Raw genomic sequence first — 26191 nt, 5'->3', positions numbered from 1 at the left:
GGTAAAGAGAAAAAATTATTTAGAGGAAATGCAGGGGCATGGTTGTAGGGGGATAGTCCATATCCCTGAAATGAGGAGCAGTAGATTTCTATGAATATCATGTAATGCCAAGTCACAGGAGAGTACAATAAAATCAGAGAATATCCTGAGTTGGAAGGGACCCACTTGGATCATTGAGTCCAACTCCTGGCCCTGCACAGGACACTCCCCAAGAGTCACACTATGTGCCTGAGAACAGAGTCCAAACACTTCTTGAATTCTGTCAGGCTTGGTGCTGTGACCACTTCCATGGGGAACCTGTTCCAGTGCCCAACCGCCCTCTGGGTGAAAAACGTTTTCCTGACATCCAACCTAAACCTCCCCTGACTCAGCTTCAGGCTGTTTTCTTCACTCATTGTGTTCCACCCATACACTTGCACAGAAACCAGACATACAGTGTCACACAAGGTCTTCATTTAACAAATCCACTGGGGTATTATGCAATAAAAACAAGGGTATCTACTACACTATCATACGGACGACAGATGACATTGGTTTAGATGCACAGTGTTATGTATGGACCGATTCCTGCCAATTTTTCTTCTTGACTGGGGTAAATGATACTATGACTCAATCCTTCTGTAAAGTAATTACACTGTTTAGATTTATTTCCTCAGCGTTACTCACTGTTTGGGCAGAGGTGATTTTCAAATCAGGTGTCTTTCTAAAACTGTTGCATTAATCACATTGCAGAAATCAACACAGCTGGGAGAGTCCATTCATTGCATTGTTGAGCATAAATGAGAATGTATCCCTTACTAGGCACATAAATGAAAGTGGCTGGCAAGGACTAGTATTTTGGATATTCAATAACATTTACTATTTTATCAGTATATGTTGGGTTGATTATATGAAGAAACCAACAAAAGCTGTTAGTTTACAAATTCCCTTATTCTCAAATGGAATACATTAAACATACTGAATGTAGAAAGGGTTTGCTTAGCATCCCCAGGAGAAAAAAAAAGAAGTATTCACATTCTTTAGGTCTGACCCGTGGCAAGGACATAGGAGGGTTAGATAACATCTGTTACTGACCATACGTAAGTTTTTAATGATATAAACTCAGAGATCCAGACCAGCTGAATCCAAATTAAAATGCATGTGTAAAAAACAAAAAATGTGTGACAGGAGTCAGGGACAGAAGACATTCAGACGAGCATGTGGCGTTTTCTGTGAAGAGCAAGATGGTCTGAACGGGAAAAGCTACGGTCACAGTCTGGGCACTGAAAAGGTTTGATTCCCGTGTGCTTGCGGAAATGCCGCGTTAGTTCATCAGAACGAGCAAACTTCCACGTGCATCCCTCCCAAGTGCATTTGTACGGCTTTTCACCTGGAAAAAGAAACACAGAAGTGGCCATTTAGGACATGAACCCATCAGTTAAATATCTGACAGATTTGTTCTCTTGCCTTGTCAAATTTCAGCAAGTACTTCAATGCTTACTGAAAAGGCCTGCAAATAGTACAAGGCTGCAGAGTATTCTGCACTAGAAACAGTGCAGTCTGAGTTAACAGACCGAAAAATTGTTTCCTGCCACAACTTCTTTTTTTGTTGTCTCTCTGTTCCTCTCTCTGCCATATTAGCACTTGTTTTGTCTCATCAAGCCCAGAAGTGTAAAGGTTTAAGCATTTTTTCATGTATTTTCAAAATAGGGAATTCATTCCAGATTAGATGGGGGAAAGGACTGTGCTACCATTCAGAACAGCAGGCAGAAATCTTCTTGTGATTACTGAAATTTAATGTAGTATAAATAACTGACACCATTGTAACAAGTATCTCAACTTAAAATCTCTCTCAGTCATTACTTTCTTATATGTCATTCTCCCTCTTCTTTAACACCACTGTACTGCCCCAAAACCTTGGATGTGTATATATTCATTTAGCAAGCCAAGATGAACATTTCTGTGGAGAGCAGAGATGGGGATATCCTTACTTGAACATTCAGAAAAGAGTACCATCGGACCACTGGTAGCATGTCCACAGAGCAGATGTGTTTGCATCTGGCACACAGTCCAGATTTCTGCAAATGGGCTACTCCCGTGGAAGTCTCAGTCAAATTTAACAGTGATGTCATAGTTGAGGCAGTGCAATTTGAAACATTTTGGTATTTACAGGTTGTGCAGATTGAGTAATTTGCAAGCAATTGGACACAAAACAAGTGAAGAGCCAGTGAACATAAAGCACACCAGCACACCCCAAGAGCCTGTTTTGACTTACAGTCTCTTGCTGTGCGTTTTCCTGCTATGTCCTCTGTCTTCTGCTCAGCCTATAATTATATCCACAGTAACAGATCTAACTTCTTTCATTTTGTTATTTACACCTGTGGTCACCTGGGCCATTAGCAGGAACAACAAGCTTAGGCTACTATTTTACCATAGACTTGATGAAAGAGAAGCATAGCAATGCTCAAACCTGTATGGGTTCTTCGGTGAGCCTTCAGATGGGAGCTTTTAGTGTAGACTTTGTTGCAGCCTTCATAATCACATCGATGTATTCTGCGTTTCCTTTGTGTGTCCGGAGATTCCACAGGTAAAGGTCTCTTTCCTGGTTGAACTATAACTGAAGGGTGATTCCTGCAAAGTCAAATTGAATGTTAAAAATGAAAAACATTTAGCACAGCAAACCTCAGCTAATGTGATTCATAACACAGACTTTTATTCACTACTACTCTGTCTCTTGGCAGAAAACTACATTACATGCACGTTGAAAAATTCAACAGGGTTAGCAAATTTTGTGTAGCAGTAATATTTTTAAATGTTTACTCACTTTGTGGTATGATGTAGCCATTTTTACTTCATACCCTTTTTTTTAACTTTAACCCTCTTCAAATTCTGGTTTTTCAGTCAACCCCAGATTTCTCGAAGTTCATAGTGAACTGTCCTTGTATTTGTTCACAATTTTTCGTTATCCTTCAAATATAACTATTTTGCTTATAATGGGAAACAGCTATCCCATGTTATTAAAGAAATTGTATCTTTAGGGTTTCAAAGCAGAAGTCAATCTTTATTATTCCAGCCACTCCTTTAAAATGTAATTAAGAATTTCCTGTTTGGTGCTGGTAGGAGGGTGCGGCCTCCCTGTACCACTGACGTCAATTCCTAAAAGTAGAGCTTAGCCCATGTGCCACACCCACAGGATGTCTGCAGTTGTCCCTCCACCTTCATAAACATGATTTTTCATTTTAGAAGCCCACAGGTACAGTATAGGTAAGACATGTCCTAACTACACATAGACTTCTGCAACAAACACAACCATAACCTTCACACACGTGAAAACATACGAGCTTCTTAAAAGGTGTTGACTGTTGAATGCCACACTACTGTAGAACTGGGGACAACTTTGATTCTTTCTTCTACATCAATGTTAGGAAAGGCAACAAGTATGCTTGTCAAAAAGGTATGTGGCATTACAAATCTTTCAAACTAACAAGGTTGCACTTTTCAGCCCATTAGCAGATCTGTATCAAAGCTTTTAATATACTCTTTAGCTTTTAACTGAAACTTAGAATATAACCTGCAGGTATTAGCATTCCTTGTTGCAAAACGAGCAACACATGTGAGCTTTCTAGAACTCCTGTCTTTTCTCAGTTACTGTATTTCACATTTTTTTACCAATTGAATTATGCTTTGTAACACTAGGTTCTATTAGTTACTTACACCAAGTTCCTTTAAGGCTTAATTTTCAGGAACATTGAATACCTACTTTTCTGAGCAAAATAAAGGGCATGTGCTAAAGACAGAAAATCTTCTGCATGGTTTAAGAAGAAAACAGCAGGATGGGGATTAGTGATGTGGGAAAAGTTTAATTCTGTTTTTAATTCTTTTATTAGAGTTACAAGTTTAAAATTGGGAGCCAAATTTTCTTTCACTGGTGGTTCTGTGACTGTTGAGTGATGTACTCTTCAAGTACACATTAGATCTAGCTAAAAATATTATAATGGCAGGAAACCCCAGATGGTGATGTTAGACACAGATGCACATACTCTTAAATAAGAAAGGCAGGCTTCTAGCTTCCAAAGAAACGGTTCTCTAAAGCAATGTTCAGTTTTAACGCTGTTGCATACTAGTCTTTTGGATTCTCTGGCTAGAGCTCTGACTTAGAACAGCAAACAAACTTGATTTAAATCATTATGTGTGGAGGCTAGTCCTGGACATGCTAACATCTGGGAAAAGGGAGAAAAAGGGTATTGACCATACACCATTTGCAATGATTTTCAATCTCAAAGCATCTAGAAAAAGCCCTGAGAATTCGTCTGCTTTTTGCTTTAGAGGAGATGAGATTGGCAAGACAACAAAATGTTACCAATAATCAGATAGGGTGTGGTAGTTTTAAAAAATGGTTAAGGCGGTGTCAAAATTCAGAGGTAAATATTAAGTAAGTGCCAATAATAAAAGCACAGCCCTAATTCTTTCATTCCCTCTTATACAACCAGATACAAATTCATTTAAGTCTACCCACTTATGTGTCACTCTTCAATATATAAGAGTATCTTCCAAAAAGCATGTTACAATTTCAACAGCTTTTTCTCCTTCCCCACAGACCACATTGTGTTGACAGCATGAGTGAGACTCTGACATTTGCATGAAAATATGTTAATGAGGCTTCTTGTATTGGGCTAGAGATTATTACATCAAGTTTGATTTTGGAAGTTATTACATACTTACACTGATTATCACAGGTACTAGAAAGTCCAGCCACTCCTACAGAAATGCCACCAACATTATATATATACATACATACATATATATACATATATACAGTGTGTATGCCAAAACCTAACACTCAATCAAAATAAGTCACTTAAAAGTTAGACTGAAGGTTTCCTATGCCCCTTTAATACAGCTTATGTGTCTGAAGAGTGCACTTTAGGCAGCTGGAACCTATGAAAAACGATAAAATGATCACTGCTTAACTATAGCTCTTAATGCAGAGACTGATAAAGCTCAAAGACTATAGTTTTGTTTTTTTTATAAAGGTTTAGGTCTCTCATCTTGTAACTTGTGTGATTTGTCTATGTATTTTTTTAATGATAAAAAGATAAAAAATACAGGTCATAAACCTCTTATTTTGGATACAGCAGAATGAGAACTTGAAAGGGCTGGCTTTAGGAATAAGCAAGAACTGCAGCTCTACAGGACAGCTATGTAGGTATTTAAGCTGTTAGGATGCAAGGACAGGGTCTCCACAAACATAATGCTCTGGACGGGCAAGCAGAGGAGATGCTTTGGAAATGTGGACTATAGAAATTCTTTTTGTAACAAAGCTACCTACACAGTATACCAAATTTTATATTCTTTGCTCAGCGGATGGGTTTCCTGTGGAAACTGGACTCACTGGAAAATTTATAATGCAAATCACTAATGCAGGTGACAAGTCTATAGAAGTCTCAGCCCTGGAGGAAGGGTGTGGTACCAGCCAGAAACAGCACTTACTGGTTTGCTCTTGTTCAAGAGGCTTAACAAGGACAAAAAGTAAACTGAACCATTGGACAGTCCTGACTTAGCAGTAGTTAGTTCCAAGACCTGACTGCCTTGTGTGGCAGGTCCATTATGGAAGGTAAGTAAGCAACTAGTAAACATGGATGTTTACTATTGTATGTTTAATATACTAAAACATATAAGGTTATTTTAAAATAAACAGCATACAGTTTATAAAAGCTAGCTGTTTGAAGCTTGTTTGAAGCCAAGGAGGGGTGCCCACAAGAAGGCTGCATGGAATGTAGTTAGCCCTGGAGCTGCAGTGTGCCTTCTAACCCAATGGCCATGAGCAGGAGGAAGAGGCAGTCTTCTGAAGGAAATGCAGGAGACCACCTGCCATATGCTTGCTTTCTCTTTCTGAATCACACTCACACTGGGTTTTGAGAGTCTGGTTTGGAGCCCTTTTCCCCTACTCTATGAGGTTTGGTCAAAACACAACTGCCCCAAGGGCAACAATGAGCATGAAGAAAGGGCAGAAATGGATTGTGAGGTTATGTGCTATGAGCTGTGCTCAGTTCCCAACTTCGGCTCCTGCCAGGGCCACGCTGGCAGCCTGCATGCCTACCCAGAGCACTGCCTGCTGAAGGATGAGCCGGGCTCTGGGCCATTCCACGGTTTTAATAAGTTGACAGAATTTTCCCTAGGAAACAGGAAATGGAGAAGATGCCCATGGCTGCTTTCTGAGAAATTTTTAATTATTCCAATGAAAATGTTCAATGATTTCTTCTTTCTAGCCCTTGCCCTGCCTTCTGCAAACAGCACTGTTTTAAAGCCAATTAGATCTGTGATCTACTAGTTCATGTAGTGGCCCCAGTAAAGGCTATACCAGCTCAACAAGTTAGTACTGAGATGGAAACAAGTGGCTGTGAGGAGGGAAAGCTTCAGAAACTACCTGAACTGCCAAAAATATCACCCACAGAACAACGGCCTTGGGTAAACATGGAATTTCACTCGATATATGGAGAACCTGTAAGCCCGAGGAGGTTCTTTCCATCATCTAGCCAAAATTTTTGAAAAAACAAAGAAGGCCTCCAGGAAGAGAAAGTCACAACACTCATTTTAAAGAAAGGTCTTTCAAGTAAGATAAATACAGAGATCAGTATGAAATCCCTTGTAGCTATCTTTCAAGTTTGCTGCTGGTTTTACATAAATAGATTATCACTGGCTTAATGGGAGTTCTATTCTCAGTAAACTGTATGATTGGGACTATCAACATTTCAGAAATGCACTATACAAACGGTAGATCTACGTGGTTGTGATATATAAATATGTATCAACTTCTGTACTGCTAAAGAAGGGAGAAAAAAAAAGTTGAAATCACATTTCACAGTGGCAGTGGTGGAAGGGAACAATGCTTTTCTGTATTTACCACATGTTCTAAAGCACAGCAACAATCATTCCCACTCCTCAAAACTCATAAATGCTCCAATGAACTGCCTTCTGCTGATCTTGGAACTACTGTTGGCTACTTACTCTTGCAACATTACTTGCTGGGGAGACAATGAGGTCATCATCGGAGGTGACATTTGTTCAGGATAGAAGTCAGTCTTCGATGGTTCACTTCCTGGCTCTACTTTGATTGTTTTCTTCAGTGTAGGCTTCTCATAAGACTCAATGACAGGCACTGTATGGAGGAGGGTAGGAGAGGGAAGGCAACACATAAAAAATATGAAGCAGTTATGGAAATAAAAAGTATACATGAAAATCTATAGTTAAAACAAAATAAATCCATCAGTTCTATATTTAGTGTGACAATTCATGATAAATACAAAATCTTCCAGCTTTTGTCTATCTCCTGATGAACTATGATTCAAAGCACTTCTATTCATTTTATCCTCAGTCCAACATTTTTATCAATCCAAATCCCAGCAGTTAAACACCTTTATGTAGGTATAAAGAAGGGACACGAAGGGTCTGGAGCACAAGAGGACCAAGACCTAAGAGGACCAAGCTGAGGGTGATGAGGTTGTTCATCCTGGAGAAGAGGAGGCTCAGGGGAGACCTCATCACTCTCTACAACTCCCTGAAAGGAGGTTGTAGCCAGGTTGGGGTCAGTCTCTTCTCCCAGGCAATTTGCAACAGGATGAGAGGCAAGAGCCTCAAGCTGCACCAGGGGAGGTTTAGGTCGGACATTAGGAGTAAATTCTTCACAGAAAGGGTGATTAGACATTGGAATGGGCTACCCAGGAAGGTGGAGGAGTCACATCCCTGGAGGTGTTTAAGGAAAAACTGGATGTGGCACTCAGTGCCACGGTGCAGTTGACAAGGTGGTGATTGGTCACAGATTACACTCAATGATCTCAGAGGTCTTTTCAACCTAAGTGATTCTGTGACCTTGGTAAGTTTGGTAAAATATATACAAAACAAATTCTACGCCTGCATATTTTGGAAGAACAGGAATTCTGTTCCATTTCCTAATATGCAAAGAAATACAGGAAACAAGTGCTTGGATGAAGAATTATTTTCACATGATGAGATGGTATAAAAAAGAACTCTGACAACACCAACCTTGCATGCTACTTGGAGTTTCCATCTCATCTGCAAGAACTGTGGACACCATGATGGGCTGCTGGAGATGGGGAGCATACATAAAAGGAACTGGCTGGACCACCACAGGCTGTATAACTGGGAGTATTCCAGGGCTTCTCAGTCCGTGGCGTGAAAGAGCAGCGGCCATTACAGGTGGGATTGTTATTGGCATAGAAATGGGCTGTACTCCTGGGGGTGACGGTGTGAACTTACTGAGAGGTGAGCTGGGTGTGGACAGAGTCAATCCAGGTGAAGTTCTCCTATGCACAGTCTGAAATTTTAGTGGGGAAGGAGAACTTCCAGCTGAAGGTGGTGAGCTCCGTTTATTTACTGTAAGGTCTACTGGCTCCATCTGGATTCCATTTGATAGTCCTTCAGGGCTGGAGTAGAATTTATTGTGCAACATACTTGGTGTAGAATAAATGACGCTGTACTTGTTTGGCTTCATTTGGTCCATATAATTGGATGGATATGACTGTCAGAAGGAGTGGAAAAGAAATAAGGAAAATCAAATAATAAATCACACAGTTACTGCTGAAAAAGAAAGACGGCTAATAAAACTGAGGCAAAATAAAGAAGTTTAATGAAAGCACTTTATTGTACTTTCTAAATAAAAGTGAATTAAATAAAGCCTAAGATTCCACACAAAGGAATTTATTCAAGTACTGATTCACTAACTGTTCCAGAAGCAATGTAAAACAGATTATGAAAACAAATCTTCAAGGCTTACTCAACTATTTTCTCCGTTAAAAACTGCTTGTTATACACTAAGCTGCACATTTCTTAACTGACCTGGGAGACACATGCTGCTAATGCCCAGCATATAAGTATATATATACTGAGGGTCAAGAATTCTAGCAAGACAGAGTTAAATTTGACTTAGAATTCCAAGTAATGGGTTCCAAACAAATGCTAAGGTTATTGATAAACAATCAATTGCTAAAGCAAGAAATTATGTATCTGAATCCAACAATCAATAAAAAATACACAGCTAAACTACGTAAGTAATGGGTGAGAAACTGAAGAGTGCAAAAGGAAAATTCTAAACCTTTCTAAACCATTTTTTGAGATATAAAGCAGCTAAGTAGCCAGTCCGATTTTGGAAAATAAGTGTAAGGATAAACATTTGGAAGAATATTCCTGTTAATGGTAGCTAGCAGTTCTCATTACAATATAAACCCCAAAGCCAATCTTGACCTATGTGATGATCTCCATATTTTAATAATAATTTTATATATTATTATGTTATTTATACTAATTATTTTTATAAACCAAGAAGTATTAACATACACTGCAGAGTACAATACTATTAAACAACTATCCAGATCAATTTTGCATTTAAAAACTGTTGCAAATCGAGGTTGTTTATTAACAGCTAATTTACAGTAGAAACGGATGTGATGTTCTAACGTAGCAGAGAGACACAGAATATGCAATGAACACAGATTTTTAGTCCTGTTGTCAATTTTTTGAAATAAAATGCTGTCTTTGGATTTTAGGTAAGTAAACCTTCACATTAAGGCTAAGCAGTTTCACAGTAATCTTAAAAAACTGATTCTTTGGCACCAAAAATACTTTGATGAGCGGGATTAAAAAAATATTCAAAATGGTAGAAAGTGAAACAGATCAGAAGTATAAAACTACTGTATTTTTATATAATTGTTTCCATAACATTTCAATTATTTTTTCCTATGGTAAATAGCTCTAGTAATACATCTTCCTGGTTTTCAATGTTAACTAGAAGTACTTGTGCAAAATGACACAAATGTAGTTTTCTTCTTTTCAGTTACTGTTTGAAACAGTGAGTTTAGAAAATATAAAATTTTCCTGCTGCATTCAAAGCGCTGTGATAAAACAACAAAGCTGAGTCACCTCTTCCATAAAATATTCAAACAAAGCAGCATACACAATGGTGATTAATCTTCAAACAGTAAACATTACATTAAAACATCTGAAACTTTATTGTTTATGACTGTTCTTACAAATTCAATCTATAAAAACATTCATCTTTAATGGTAAATGGTTTCTCAGAATTTTATTAAAATGCCTTTATTGCAGCAGTGCTGTCTGTAGACTTGCCAGCGCTGCTGAGCCAAGCAACAAAATCATTAGCATTCTAATTGAAGACCACTAAATATTGATAGAATTTAACATTTAACAGCATTTACTATGTATTAAATCTGAACAAGTTATGAGCATCATAGCCAAAACCAAAAAATTTAAACAGGAACAAAACATTAAGTACTTCTGTTAAAATTGCTGTTATTGGTTTATAGTTATTGCTGTTATTGGGTTATAGTTCACTCAGCTTCAACTGTAAACTGTAAATATTCCACTACTAAGCATCAGTGCATTTACAGTGCTGCAGGTTTGTCAGGGATGGCCACAATGTCAGTGCCTACAAACATTTCTCTTTCATTGCAAGAACGCTAGAAACAAAAAAGCCTATGCAATTTAAATCTCAGGGAATGCTGTTGGTCAGCTATAACCTTTTCATATAAACATACCTATATATACCCTCTTTCAACTCTTCAACACCAGGGGTGGGTGTGTGTGTTTGTTGAAACGAATACCAAAGTATTAAAATGTTGTGCAGAGAACTCTCAATTAGAAAAGTTAAGTAGAATATATTTAGACAAGCAAGAAATACTTTCCAAGAATCAGAAAGAAAATAATGATGTTTTAAAGAAGTGATTATTTTAGAGACTCGGTGTTTTACCCCATATGCCTTGCATTATCTTGCATAGAAGGCTTTCATTGTTGTAATTCAGCTGGCACAGATTTAGCATCAGCTACATTTTCTGGCAGTTTGGAGAAGCTGAATCATTTTCCTACACTTCTCTTCCTTCTGCGGTTCTAATTGCTCTTCTATCTGAACTGCAGATAAAGTTGTCACAGAAAAATGTGGTGTGACAAATTATGTGTTCGGGGAAAAAAGGGTGAAAAAATTGAGAAGGATGATAGAACAATGAAAAAGGGAATATCTGCTGTCGATCAGACACTACCAATGAAGCCTGGTGGAAAATCTGTTCACTTGGTGTAAGCCACACTCAGATCTACCCTGGCTCTGAAGTTAAACTTCCTGTATCTTTTGGCATAGCAACGTTTCAGTTTCTAGGTCCTGGGACACAGTGATTGCCATTAGGTTGATATGAACCACAGCTTTCAAATTTGGTGTCGCTATTCTTTTCTTTGCCAGGAAAGTAGGCAGCATCCCTTGGGATATGGGATGGGACAGCAAGGAAAACTTCACAGTCTCTCTCCATAAATAGGGAGCATTAATTACAGCAAACAAACAAAAAAAAAAGGCCAACTACCTCTGTTTAGTTTTCTAAATGTCACCAAGTGCAGGAAGCAGGAGTGTATTTCATAGTCTGCAATCTTTTCTCACCTGTCCTAGATTAGGCAAAGTATTCTGGTGGAATGATAGAAAATGAGACACCATTGCTCTGTCTTCCTAAAATATTTAAGGTGATGCATTTTCCTCGGATTTCTTTTGTGGGAATTAACAGCATATGGAGGAGTTTGATCTGACTTGGGATTGAAAAAACCCCAACAAATTCTCACTTTCCTGTAAATTCTGCTTTCCTAAACATCCTTAGGCAGAACAGTATGTCACGACACTAGATCATTATAATGATGCAGGATTGTACTTCAACATACATCTCCTTACAGTCCCAATCTGGCTCTTTTTATGTTTGGTATCATCACTTCCCCTCTTTAGGTCTAACAAAGCAATTAATTTTTCTTTGCTGTTTGTCCATATAAAACTCAGAGCACTGAAGCTACAAAGAAATTGGAAAATAAATCAAAGGAACTTCTCATATTTCTGAATCATATCCATGTGGTTTATACAATTAAAACAATAAATTCTAATAGAAAATCATCATGCTTCTCCTCTTGTCAATCTGTCAGGCATTAAGACTGCTCAAATATTTTGCCTGCACCCCTATTATCATCCAGAAAGACTATTGTTTCCACAAGAGGACATTACCAAGCACTATTCTGATATAATTTGCCAAATTCTGTTATACTGCCACAGTGAAACATCTTATGTGTTGTACAGGTGAACAGATTTTCAAGCAATTCATCAAGTCTGTTATAAACTACAACACAACCCTACTAATTTGACTTCAAAATTTGGCCAGCCTCTTGGAAAAAAACATGTAAGAAATATTAAGTAGTTCTGTTAGAATTACTGTTATTCGTTTATAGTACAAAGTTCACCCGGCTTCAATGAAATAAACATTCCATCACTAAACATCAGTGCATTTACAGTGCTGCAGGTTTGTGAGGGACAATCACAACATCACCACCTATGAACACTTCTTTCATTACAAGAACACTAGAAAGAAAAAAGCTTGTGCAATTTAAATCTTAGATGCTTTTGGTCACAAAGTCTAATAAAGAACAAGCATCCCTAGGTGTAACCTTATCCTAAGGCAAGAACACCAGGTGGGAATTGCCTGGATACTCACACAGTTAATGCATTCCATGATGGGGAGCTATGATGACTATGATTGTCTTTGGAGCACATGGGCTTGCAAAAGGGTAAAAATGCTGCTGGAGACTGGGCCAACTGGTCTCCCAAGGTTGTAGGCAGTTTCCAGACAGATTCCCCCTCCCACAACAGGGAGACCTGCATTGTACATCCAGAGCAAAGACTGGAACACTCAGTTTTGAGCAGGTGAATAAAAGTGCCAAGATTCAGTCACATGCAGAGATTAAATCCTTAAACAGTTCCACAGGTGCTTTGTTCCTTTGAAACTGTGCATGCTGCAAGGCCAAGGACTACAAACCTGCATGTTTCTAGCTGAACCTGTTTATGTACATATTATAACCCTTTTAGACCTGACTATATTATATTGCCATATATGACAATATTTAGATACTCTGTTAGCAACAAATCCAATCATAATGACCCACAGTGTCATACTTCTTGTGCCTGACCAAGAGTCTTCTCTCTACTACTCTGCTACACAGAGAAAAACTGTTTCAATTCAATTTAAATTCAAATAAAGATGGTAACTCATAAAAGAGCAGTTTCTTTCACCAAATTGTAACTGGTATTTGTTCAAATGTTTAAAAAGTCCTTGCAGCAAATATTTAGGTAGGACTCAGATGACTTTGTCACTAGTTCATTAAGAACTATCATAAGATGGATGTGTTCAATAATTCATTTCAATAAATGGCATGAGCTGTTGTTAGAGTGATGAAATACTGTGGGTGCAAGTTTCTGTCACCTTAGAAGAAGTTAATCCTTTCATCCACACACCCTGAAATACAGTGGTGTCAAAACCATTATTAATTTCCTTCTCCCACTCCAACTAATGGTATGTTTTAAAGACAGACTTTACATCTACAGTGTATGTTCAGATAGAAGAGTGAATAATTCCTAAGGGGCTTAATTTAATTTGGCCTGTAATGATACTATTAGAATAAAGGATGCAATACAAATAATCCTGATTTTAGATTTCTCAGTATGCCAGCCTGTAGTGATATACTTGGCACCTCCACAACCTCACATTGACAGTTTCTTTTCCATTCCACCTCCTCAAAAGGTGGTCAAGAAAACTAATTCACTCAGTGGGTGCTATCCTTTCCTATGTTCTCCCTGTATCACAATTCCTGCCATTAGAGGTGCCTCCAGAGCAGTTTCTGATGGGACCATGTGGCAGCAGGGCTCCAAGGAAGCCTATTTTCTGCTTTTGATGGACACCATTAGATATCCTTAGATAATCATTGCTAATAAGGTTACACAATAATTGTGATTAAAGTGACAGGCAGACTGGCCAATACTAAGGTTCCTTCCTGATCCAAATACTGGAATTCATTATACTCACACTTTCAGTGACATTTATTTTTCTATCACTGCTCTCAAGTAAATAAACCCCAAAAAAGTCAAACTGTAATATTAAAATGCATATATACTTAACTCCCAAAATACGTTATCAATAGCACTGAAGAAATCAGACTGCTTACAGATGCATTCAAATCTATGAAAATTATTCTATATTTTTAATAAAACAGGAAACAAACCTTCCACTGAAAGATGCCATTCACAGCATGAGTTTAATACACTCTAAGTTACATAAACTGACTTCACCCTTCAGCCTTTCTAGGGGTGTGGTTTCACATTACACTTAATTTGATGTAATTGTGGGCTACTGCTGAAAGGGGAGGCCCTGTTCTCCTCATCCTCCCTGCTTCCCTTGCTCTAATATTGAGGAGCTGCACAGAATGAGTCAGATCAACTTCCTGATTTGACCAAAAAATGAGTATTTTTGGTGGGTTAGCAATTCTGACCATTCAGTGAGCTGATTCAAATCATTCTAGGGCCACACAGTTCTTCAGTCACACAAAGGAGACACAAAGCTGGCAAGGAGGGAGAAAATCCAAAACCTTCCCCTTCAGCAGCAGCCTGTATCTTCACAACTCTCATTGTACTGCTCCCACCTACACACCCCTGCTGCTCTTGCTTATCAGCCTCTTCTCTGAGATGACCTTATATATCACATTCACTGAAAATTAACCCAATTTTAAAGAAATGTCTCCTCTTCGCCTTTTTCCCCTGGTTCCTTCTCCACTGCCCTAGTTCTCAGCTGTTCACACAGTAAAGCAGTGCAACCAGTCTACCCAGCAAAAAGCCAGTGCTGGTTTGTTGGTTTTGTTTTTTTTTTCAGGATTAAGTTTAGAGCACAGAGTTAGCCCCAGGCACATGTTGTCACAACCAAGAGAGAAACAGAAAAAGGGACAGTGAGAAGGCTGTTCATTTAGTTCAAAGGTGTTAACATTGAAACCACGGACTCTCCCCACTTCACTGTGAAGCATGGCAACTTAATTTCAACCCACCTCTATCTGCACCACCGACTACAGAGATCATATCTGCAGAGCTCACAAGTTCTTGGATGTTCTCTCCTCTGGTCTGGAGATGGGAGCTGTTGAAACTTTGCTGTTGCTCCCATCCCCAGAGCAAATCTGACAGGCAATGGGTCAGGTCACTTAAGGCAATAAATTAATAAACTACAGAAGGTTTTCCTAGAATGTGAATCTGAGTGCATTAAGAGCAAAACTTAGCTTCACGGGCTTTCCTAAGCTAGTTCAAAGCTTAACGAAATCTTAGTGTGACTTAAAGGTGAAAAAAATAGAGTCATCACAAAGGTCAATATATTTTAAAAGTCTTACCACTGAAACAGGTTCCATGGCTTCTTGCTTGATAGGGACTGGGTCAAACATTAGCATCTTTTTTATTCACCTGTTCTGATGCTTCTGATGTCCTGGCCTGCAAGGCAAAGACAAAGTGTTAGAAAGCCACCCTAATCAACTTTCTGAATTGCAGAGAACTTACTCTTTTGTAAGATTAAAGTGAATACTTATCAATCTCTAATATAGATCCTTAAATATTTGACTAAACTTAAGTATTTTATTTATTGTAAGTTCATTCTTTCCAAATTGCTATTGAAAGAAAGAGACATTTGCTCAATCTAATGGAAGTTAATTTGAATTTTATTCTGCATGTCAGCATACCAAGACCACCGAACTGTCACTTTCCTTAGCTGTCAGTGTTCAAACACATCACAATTTAGGCTAAGTATTTCTCACCACCATTAAAACTTCAGAATAATTTTCTTTATACAAGTGAACGGATTCTGGAGAGGATATCTCTCTTCTAAGAGTCCTAACAGAAATGTTCAATAGTTCACATACAGTGACACTGATATCAATGAAAAAAAAATACTAAAATCCAGGACTAACTTGGACTACATTCAACATGCTGCAATGACTTAACATAAAAAAGTGCATCATTATTCCCATGACATAACGGATTTAGTGACAAGTCAACAACTATTTGTGTTAACCATGTAAAAGAAAAGCACTTCCAAAAAATCTCCTTAGATCTGTGAGTTCTGACTATACCCTGTACAGTTACGGCAAAGCCATAAGGGTAGAGAGCAGAATCTAAGGAAAGCAAAGAGAAGCTGTTCACAATAACATTTAGATCTTGGCAAACTTTATATAAATCACTTGAGGTTATCCATTATGACTGATGTTAAAGGAGCAAGTTCTGACCATACCCTGTACAGTTCACAGTCCTGCCTGGAAGTGGTATGAACTCTATCTAAAGATGCAGGGACAAAAATAAATGACACCCATTCCCTTCTGGCCAGTAGATGGCACTAGAAAGAAGGAAATACAGACAGACTCCACCATCCAGGCAATTCACCCCGTGGAACAAGCTGAAGGCTCACCAGCAGATTTGTAGCTGAGGCTGGAAAATTCTCTCAGAAATGTAAATGAACATTTTAAGATGGTCATATTAAAAAAATTCTAATAAGCCTACACTAATGAACAATCTTGCAATTAATGTGTGTTTATAGATCAAAATTTGTTAAGAGCTTCCAGAGAAAGATGGCATGAGTTGTTACAAGTCTACCATTAATTATTCAGGCATACGAATAACATTTAAAGACTTCTGAAAATACATTACAACGGCATGCATTTTGAATAATGGAAACAAGCAGCAAAAGTAGATTAAAGTATCTTCATAATTCTTCTCACAAAAGTCGAAGGCCCGACAAAAGCAAATTGCAAAACCAAAGTGAAACAAATAACACAGCTTAATGTAATTTCCAATTTAAAGTTACCATGTAGTTTTAGTTTAGGAGCAGTTGTGTAACTTTCAGCACTATTTGCTAGAAGTTGTGATAATTCTGTAAATACCTTAAATATATTTGTGAGAAGGTTTTTAATTATCCTATTCTTCTTCAAATGGTTATCTTTTAGATAACCATTATCTAGTTATCTTTTTCAGGTTTCACATAGCTAGAACTGATGTATCAGAAGACTGCCTTCCCAGAAATACATCCACATATCTATGCATCACTCATGTTCTCACACATATACATGCAATGTGAAAACAAAAAAAAATTTATACTTCTAGACACTAAAAATATTTATAGTAAAATGTAGCCACTCAGACCCCCTATATAAGAATTTGGAACTAATTACTTCAGTTTTCAGGAACTTCCAATTTTTAGTTTGTATGTGCATAGATAGTGACACACTAATTTGTACTTTAGTGAAGGAAGGAAGGAAGAAAGAAAGCAGAGAAAGAAAAGAAGAGAGAAAGTAAGAAGAGAAAAAGGAAGAAAGGAGGGAAGGCAGGAAGGAAGGTAGGAAGGAAGGGAAAAGAAAGAAGAGTTTCTTCTAAGTAAATGCAGTGATGATCATACTTTCTCATTTTTGTAATTTTAAAACTGGATTTCTTTAGTTTAAGAGTTACTCCTTTTCAAGAAAGTGTGTGAAAAGACAACTGATATATATTTGACATGTCATGCTACACATTTGAGTGTTTCCCAAGATAGCTCTAAATTACTGTGTAGAAATTAGACTGACAGACAACAGAAAGTGTACTCTCTGAATAAAAGTGAAAAATAATTCTTAATCTTCCTCAAATGCAGTCATCTAAGAGCAGCAGAGGAAACCCTTAGTTTTATTACTGCATCACAGTAGAGAAACTGGGCACGTTATCACATTTTACTCTTAAGAAGTAGGTTTATTTTGCCTATTTGATAGTGAGTGGAAACCAATTTTCAAGAAAGGAAAATTAATTAGTGTATAACACTTGGTCCTGTCCATCCAGATCTTATTTGGTGGACTGCTATAGAATCAATACAAACCAGCTTTGGATCTGGCATTTAAAATTTAGCTCAAAAGGATGCTTTCCTAAGGCTGTAAACAAACTCACAAAACAATGGTCTTTGTATTTAAAAATAATGCTCCAAATTGATAACTTGGACCACATGCATGTACACTCACACACAAATAAAGCATACCAGTTCTACTAAAAAGTAGGTAATTTTTCCCAGTATATTTGTAAAAGCATGCCTACTCAAAAAACTCAAAAAATCCCAATCTCTCTCTCCTAAACATGTGAAAAGGGGGCAATAGGGAAGGTAAACAGTCTTATCTGTTTCTATTACAGAGGAATCAAAAACCAGTTGGGTTCTACTTTACACCGTGATTTCAGAATGTACTTGTTTGAAAGCCTGCAAATTGTTTAGTATATACAACTAATTTCTGGAAAATCAAAATACCATCTCTCATTCCTGAGGTGCTCTGGAAAAAACAGTGAGGCAACAACAATATATATTCATATTAAGTCTATTAAAAAATAAGGTCTTTGTCTTTCACTTTATTATGTAAACTATTTTGCATTAAAGGGTTTTCTCATGTGGGGTAAAAGAATTTAAAACGCATGTAATCTGAAACTAAATAATTAACTGCAATCCGGTAGGCAAACATTCCACCCTCTTTTTTTTTTTTCCTCTCTTTTTTTCAGCTAACAAGCCACCCAGTTTTACTTTCTTGCCTCCTCCCATTCACTCCACCCTGTGGATCTCTGCCAAGTCAGTCCAACTTGTCCAAACAGGACATGGCTTTCGATAAAATTTTGCTCACACCCTGTACTTCAGAAAGACGAATGAAGCAATTGGTTTTTGTATGGAAATAAGGACAGGTGCAAGGTAAAGTCCAGGCAAAGTCCCTTAGTATTCTCCTATCTGAAGTCCAGTGAAGACAGCAAGCCAGAAACAACAGAAACTCTGCCCTTATGATCCAATATGCAGCAAGGTCTCCATTCCAGAAGGGAAGTTCATTATTATTAGAGCTTATCACCTTGTCAGGATTGAAGACTTCTCAATACCAACTTCCTGACAGGTGTATGGTTTGTTATTTCAGAGACATAATTAAATGAAAGATCCTTCAACATGCATTCTGACAATAAAGGTTTGTATGGATTATTTACCCTAGAAGAAACGTGCAAAGTGGTTAAAGAACGCACCAAGACTACACATCTGCACTGCAGAGCAGCTGGAAAAGATCAACCGCAGTGCAGCTACTCCCAGCAGCTCTACACCTCTACCTTCAAGGTCTACCAACTCTGCAAATGTGTTATGAAAGGAAAGGGTGGGGCAGAGGGCCAGTTTTGACTGCGTGCATCCAACAACAAAGCTTCCTTCTAACACAAAGCCTCTGCTTTCATTAAATACCTGGAAGAGCAGTGAGTGACCTGACTCCTGTGGCAGACAGGGGGGTGGTGACCATAAATTCTGCCTCTCTTCACTCTGCCCGAAAGCACATATGGGGTTTGCTTCCTCAGTCTTTGTGCCTGGGGGAAGCAAAGGAATGCTGCCACATGTACAGCGAGGCTTTGTCTAGAAGCTTTAAGGTATGATTGTTATTGTCAGTATAATTACAGAACAATATAATGATAAAAATTAGCACTGCATGAGTGCTCTCTGTAAAGACACTGCAGCTCTTGCAGCATGTTGGTATCTAGCAATCAACTTTAAGTCCCATGGCCAAGGACTCAGGCTGTTGCTTTGAAACTGTGACTTCTCCAGTGAGCCTCTAGTCAAACTTCTCCTGGTACTAAGGAGAAGCAGTACTATCAGAAGACTCTCCACAGATGAAATCCAAAAGGGTAGGGAAATTTCTGAACCCAGGTGAGAAGTCATCTTCAGTGGAGCCTTGAAAGAGAGTCTGACAGAGAAACCAGTTTCTGAGACCAACATTCCATAGAGAAGGTACAAAAAGCGTTTTCCAGGGCTAGTAATGTGTTTTCACTTACTGGACCAGTTGCTCATCACGATCTGAGTCAGCAAAAAACTGTTTCTAAAGTTCCATTAACTTTAATGGGAAGTAAGCAAGTGCTTAACTGCACTCAACCCCAAAATAGCAGCAGGCAAGGAAACTCTCCAACTCAGCACAGCAGTCAGAATCAGTCAAAGCAAGCAAGAGTAGGGGCAGGAACAAAGTTCCAGACATGGTGCTGGGGAAGAGATCAGAGCAGCCTGCCCATAAAGAACACAGCAGAGGGAGAATCACGAAGAACTAGCACCCCAAGGAAATGTTTCACTGATCATCAGCCTTCTTTGTTTTTTATTCACTGGATTTCCACTGGGAAACGGTAATAATTGTCGAAAATGTTAGGATATTATGTAAAATAAAATGATACGCAGGCAAAAATTTTCTCTTTTAAGTTTTATTGATAGGCATGAAGAAAAAGAGCATTTCTACAGGATTTTGTTATTTAGTATTTCACACTATTTTTGCTTTTTAGCAGAGACTTAGGAATCTTTTACCTTTCTCCTTTCAGGACTGCAAGCAGGCTGAAAAACCTGTGGTTTTGCCCAATTTGTGCATCATAACTTCACCTTGTTTGACCTAGAACTGCTTTGACATAATTATTTATCATCTGTGTAGCAGACTAATCGGTATTTCCATTAAGTTTATGATAATACTGTTGCAAGCTCTTTGAAGCCACATGCCTGGAAATGGCTTTCTTGTATGTAAAAATTTGGGGCAAAAATGTTCTTGAATTGCTTGTTAAGAAAATGTCTTCCTTACCAAGGAAAAACTGAGCCCATATACACCCTGTTCAACCTTCAGTTCTGTATTTACTGAACCTAAGAGAAGGAGAAAGAAAAGCTCTCGAGGCACCTCCATTAGACAATATTCTCCCTTATCAGAGCAGACTGCTGTCTGGTTTCCTGTCTCAAGCTACTTCTTAGAAGGAGAAACAGTCTAGTAAGGATAAAAGATCAGACTTCTGAAAACAAGTGAAGTATGTGGAATGGTATGATAATCTTTCCCTTCCAAACTGAACTTCGTTTTTTTTGTTGTGCTTTTCTTAAGAGGTTAATTTTTAAGGTAATTTAAAAGGGGAAATATTAAGCCTTTTTATTATGAAGAAAGAATGACAGAAAATACTGTTCTCTTCTGCAAAGGTTTCTGCTATTTCAGGAAACAAATGAAAAAGAAGATTCTACATTTTTTATAGTAAGGGAAAGTAGACAGAAACCTAATCCTAGAGAAAGGAATAATTTACAAATAATAGCCTAAATGATTAATTTGAACAAGGATCTGAATACCGGGCAAATGTCGATGAACTTCTATGTACCCACAGAGATGAAAAAAAAAAACCAAATAAAAACAACTAGGGGAAAGAGCTGGATACAGCAGTGGGTACAAATGTGACAGTGATCAAAGCAGCTTAGACTCTTTAAAAGTGGAAAGTCTGTCATGCCTTCACGGATCAAGTTAGTTTGTTGGTAACACACACTGACTGTATGATAGGCAGACCACACATTTGGTTGCGTTTTTTTTTCCATTCTGAGTTAGTTTACTATTAAAAACCTGTTGGAGCTCTGTCTTTCCATTTGGCTGATCTACACTCACACTTCCTTCCCCTGGGAACTATCACCTACGGCTACAAAATGCTTAAAGGAAGCTCTGACATCAAGTAAATGCTTAACAGGGAAGAGTTAAATCTCTCTCCTAAAAGTAGCTCTGCCAAACTTCATATTCTGGATTGGAAGTAACTAGCCTCAGAATGAAAACACAAAGCTTGAATGCTGACAGCATAAAAGAACTCTAAAAGACCTCCTGTTAGCAGTGTTAATTAGTATTTAAAAGTTGGTTTACAAAAGTATTTTAATTTTAACCTCAGTTCTTTCTTTTGTAGAACTTCTGGCTACAAAAAGGTGCAAACCACAAAATTTACTGCATTTATTATACACCAGTTTCCAGTATTAAACACAGTTATATGTAATTCTTTTCGTCTAACATTGGAAAAAAAAAGATTAGATGTTTGAAATCCTGTGCAAATTAGCAGTACTAGAATGAAGACATTTAATTGTGTTCTAATGGATAAATTCATCTGTGGTGTTCTAAAATGAACAGAAAAACAACAAAGTAAAAACAACAGAGAACAACAAATTAAAATAATCAATAATCAACTTACCAAAACCGTGTGGCCAAATACTTCTTGTTATCTGGATTTCTGAACAGACAAAAAACAGTTTGATATAAGTATATGCATATAATAAAAATTTTTTTTTGCATACAATTAAGCCCTGAAACAAGTTTAAAGTGTGTATTTCAGACACTTCCTAAAAGATATCTGCAATGATCACAAACTGCTACCTTGTAGCATCCAGAAGAGCAAGAGCAGGAATTAAAAGATTACTTTAAAAATTATTGAAATAAAAAACCAAAGGAGTAAAATGAAAAGGTTAAAGTATTTCTGTGTGTACAGAAGCCATGCATATTCCAGCCCATAAGTGACAAAGAAGAATAAACACTCCATCTTGCATTTTCATCCAGGGACTGATTCAAAGCACACTGAAAGTAATGCAGGTCTTCCTCTTGATTTCAAAGACTTTTGGCTTGGGTCCTTTAGCTCTTTTTCTGTCAGACCCAAAGCAACAGAAAGATTTATGTTTTTCTCAATTTCCTCTCAGTATTTCACTGTCTGCCTGTAACAGGGTGAGGGGTAAAGATAAATATAAAAACAGGAGTAAAAAAATTATTTTTATGCCTTCAAAAACGGAAAACATGGGACAGTAGTACCTATTAACGCCAAAGAAAAGTTAGCCAGCAGTGCCCCATTTTCTGTATTACATCTGGAGGACAACGAATCTTCTAGTTTGTGTAAGGAGAAAATACCTCTTGAGATCTGGAAATACAAAGTGCTTATGGTGGACCATTCAGCTTGGGTAAGGGCGGAAGCCAAAACCCTCTTACAAGTACAAGCCGACAGATGTGGATTTTCTTCTCATACTCTTTATAGACCAGTGCAACTCTGTGACTTTAATGGAGCTATTCCAGATCAGCTGATGAGGGAGCGAGAGCAGAAAACTGGCTCACAACTTTCTGGAGACTTGAGTTCAAGTTTTCAGCGAACAGAGCAAAGCTCTCCGGTTCACCCCCAGAACTATACTGAAGTCGAGGGTGTGCGTTAAAGGTTAACTTGGAAACCTCGTTATGACATAACACAGGCATCTTAAGCAATCCTGAGTGTGTAGAGACATGATAACTCATCGGGTGGGGATTGGGAGTTGAGGGGCAGTGACAAGGGGCCTGGACGAAGCTACCAAACTGCCAGAAAACAGCCTGAAACAGGAAAGAGCACCACATATGCCACTTGGAATGTGTGACGCAAACCCCAGCCTTGAAACAAAGAACAGGAAACAGCTCTGCTGGCTGCGCTGGGGAGAAAGCACAGAGAAACATTTAGGCGGCCCTCCCTGACCCTATATTCATGAGCAGCTGGAGTCTTTTAAAACAACAACAGTGGGTGGAGGTGTTTGTTCACTGGGTGTGAATAAAAACACTGTCCTTATGCAGGGGACCTGCCCTATTTACAAACAGACTCCCTTAACGTGAGGAAACAGGAGATTTTTAGACACCACAGGTCATGAGAATTTGCTGAAACCTTCCCTTAGACCAGTTGGTTTATTACTGTATTTACAGAATGCCAGGAGCTAAACAGAGCTACAGCTTCATAACATCGAAGAGGCAGCACCCAGCCTGACAGTGAGCACCTTCTTCACAGACAGACCAGGGCTTGAGGCCACTGCAGAAGGGATTTATAAAGCTTGGGGCTGCTCCTGGACAGTGGCTCACTCTTGCTCAGCACTGCTCAATAGCTGAGGACCAATGTCACTCAGTGCACACAAGAATATTTTTCTAAGCCATCGCATGCTTAGCCTTCCACATCCCTGTCCAAATGCACTCAGACTTCATTTCAGAACCTGATTTTCCATGGATATAATACATTTATTTTAGAAGTACCAGAATATACAGCTGAATAAATGAAATAAGCTGACAACATGAAACAGAAGAACAGCACATCTTGTCTAGATGTCATGTAGCAGAATAACTTCATCACTTCTTTTCCATCAAAGCAATGGTGTCAAATACTGTCTTCTCTTACATACGTTGCATTGGTTACTGATATACCGTGGGTGGGACATCTAATATTATCCAATGTCAGAACGTGCTGCAGCAAATTACATGGATGAGTACTACAGTAACACCAATGTGGGATTTGAAGGCTGGAGTTTAATAAATGCACATAGGGTGACAACTGGCCAGTACAGCATCTACACAGCAAAGTGTGGGTGTCGATTTTACACCAGTAGTATCAGTTCCTTACTTTCTTCACACTGAATAACTGGAAATATAAATAATTTGGTGGTTGAATAACCCCCATCTCTCTTATCTCTAAGCCCTCAACTAAACTCACTCACATTTACATTGTTATTTATCTGAAGATTTTGCTTTTGGCTAAGCAGGTGTTGCCTAGGTCAAATCCTCACAGCATCTAAGGGCTCCCTTGCAGCTCTGCTTCTTGGAGGAAATTCTGCTTGGATTCTCACGGAAGGGAGAGATCACTTCATATCCTTTCCTGCCCACCCCCCTTGCCCTTACCCCCAGTCTGCCTTGTGGTCTGAAACACAGGGTGCACAGGAAAAAAAAAAAAAAAAGAAATATTGTGAAAAATATTTGCTTGTGAGCCTCCTTGTGAAAAAATAAAAAAGGCTACTCAAGTCAGCTTCAGGTTTTTTGTATTTTGATACTAGACAATATATTCTTAAAAATACAAGAAGAAAGTTAGTTTGAAATAAGTATCTTCTTGGGTTAGGCAGGATTATCAAATCCAGATGTAATTCCTCTCACACAAAAACCAGCTCCTCATTTGATTATCGAGACAGTGTACCTTAGAAGTATTGTGTGGAAAAGTCACTAGTGAGCAGCCATGTAATCCTGTTTTCAATGCAGGTAATGTACATTTATGGATAAAGTCAAGTCTTCAGAGCTCTCCTATCAGACACTCAAATTCAGCTTTTCCCAACAGTAAAACCTTTCGAGTTCAGTTCCACAAACAGTGACACTTCCTGAATTTTCAAAGTCAAGGAAGCAAATGAAACACAGCAAACAGTGCAGGTACAGTATAAGGGAAGTGCAAAAAAGAACTTTAATGTATATTTTTATATAACCCTTGAACGACCACTTTAGCTATTCTGAAATAGGTCTTTCTCCCAACCTCCAGTGAGGTGCTGTGATCTCCCAGGGCGGGCTCGTGTTCCTAAGCCTTTTTTTTTCCAGGGCTCCCCTTGCAGTGCCAGGCACTCACCTGACATCGGTTCAAAGCAAGTAACTCCTATTCCCAGTTCGGCTAAAAACAAACAAAAAAAATATCCCCCCGCAAAACCTTAAAACCAAACAACAAAAAAAAAAAGGGTGGGGGAGGGGGGAAGAGGAGAAAAAAACCCCAGTCGGCATCCAGCAAAGGGAAGGTGATCACGGACGTTACTTCTAACTCCACACTTCTCTGCCGTGCTGTTCCACGTTACACCTTCGCCGGCACGGCGGCCAAGCGGTGCTAAGGTGAGGTGACAACACCAGGGCCAGATTTTTGGGCGCTGATTTCACCCCGACTTCACCGGGCGTTAACCTGGGGGACACGGCGCTGCCGCGCCGCTCCGCGCTGCGGGCGGGTCACGGCCAGTAGGCGAGCTCCTGCCCCGGCATCTCCTCCGCCGCCCGCGGAGCCGAGCGAGCCCTCTAAGCTTTCCACCTGGGTTTGCTCGGGCGCTATATCCCGCCCGGGATCCGATGGCTCTTCAGTCTATACCCGAGGCCGCCTGTCCCGCTCCGGCGCGATGCCGGGGCTGCGGCCCCGCGGGCAGGAGGGCGGCCCCGAGGGGCGGGCGGCCCGCAGGCCCTCCCGCCCGGGGCAGGCGAGCGGGAGGGCCCCGGCCTCCGCCGCGGGGGAGGGCACCGGGGGAGGCGCCCCCCGAGCGGCGCCGCCGGCCACGCAGGTGCGCTGTCCGCCCGGCGGTCACGGCGGTCCCCAGCACAGGCTCCCCCGACCGCGCAGGGAGTTCCCCAGCGGCCGCGGAAGCAGCACTGCTGAGAGCCCCGCGAACCCCCAGGCCACTCCTGCTCCCCCCTCCCCGGAGCTGCGACCCGACGGAGACACAGTTCCCGCCACCTCCGGCGCGGCGGCAGCTCCCGCGGCATCCCACACCTTGCCGCCTCGGGCTCCATGGCACTCCCAGCGCCTGGAAACTTTCCTCCTCCGGCACCTCCATCCCGCAGCCGGCAAAGCCCGGCCCCCGCATACCCCCCACCCTCACACTTACGCTCCGCGGGCGGTGCGAGGCGCGCCGGGTATCCGTCGGCTCCCGCAGCGCTGGGGGCCGCGGTAGGTGGCGGGGGCTGGGGGCGCTCCGGTGGCTCCGAAGCGCGAGGCCGGCGTGTCCCGCGTCCCCGCGGCTGAGGCGCCTGGCGGTGG

General features: G+C 39.7%; 1 protein-coding gene across 1 annotated transcript; it reads right to left on the bottom strand.

The window, feature by feature from the left end:
* Positions 1-835: 835 nt before the first annotated feature.
* On the bottom strand, positions 836-26191 carry KLF3 (KLF transcription factor 3). Its single transcript, XM_050338463.1, has 7 exons — positions 26040-26191; positions 21851-21889; positions 15229-15325; positions 8023-8518; positions 6988-7138; positions 2450-2610; positions 836-1369 (listed from the first exon to the last, which is right to left on the bottom strand). The coding sequence occupies exons 3-7, from the start codon at positions 15283-15285 to the stop codon at positions 1188-1190; spliced, it is 1047 nt and encodes a 348-aa protein (XP_050194420.1). The 5' UTR covers positions 15286-15325; positions 21851-21889; positions 26040-26191; the 3' UTR covers positions 836-1187.

Source organism: Myiozetetes cayanensis, unplaced genomic scaffold (genome assembly GCF_022539395.1).
Source record: "Myiozetetes cayanensis isolate MyiCay16 unplaced genomic scaffold, myiCay2020 scf7, whole genome shotgun sequence".
Lineage (NCBI taxonomy): Eukaryota > Metazoa > Chordata > Aves > Passeriformes > Tyrannidae > Myiozetetes > Myiozetetes cayanensis.
The sequence above is the reverse complement of the archived record's forward strand: the minus strand, read 5'-3'. Positions and strand labels throughout refer to the sequence as shown.

What these genes read in the sequence shown, in the direction of transcription:
- KLF3 (XM_050338463.1), bottom strand. Translation starts at nt 15,285, where the DNA reads ATGCTAATGTTTGACCCAGTCCCTATCAAGCAAGAAGCCATGGAACCT. An exon ending in CAGCAAGTAATGTTGCAAGA is followed by an intron (nt 2,611 to 6,987) that starts GTAAGTAGCCAA and finishes TTGACTTTGCAG; the next exon opens with GAATCACCCTTCAGTTATAG. An exon ending in TCACCGAAGAACCCATACAG is followed by an intron (nt 1,370 to 2,449) that starts GTTTGAGCATTG and finishes TTCTTTTTCCAG; the next exon opens with GTGAAAAGCCGTACAAATGC.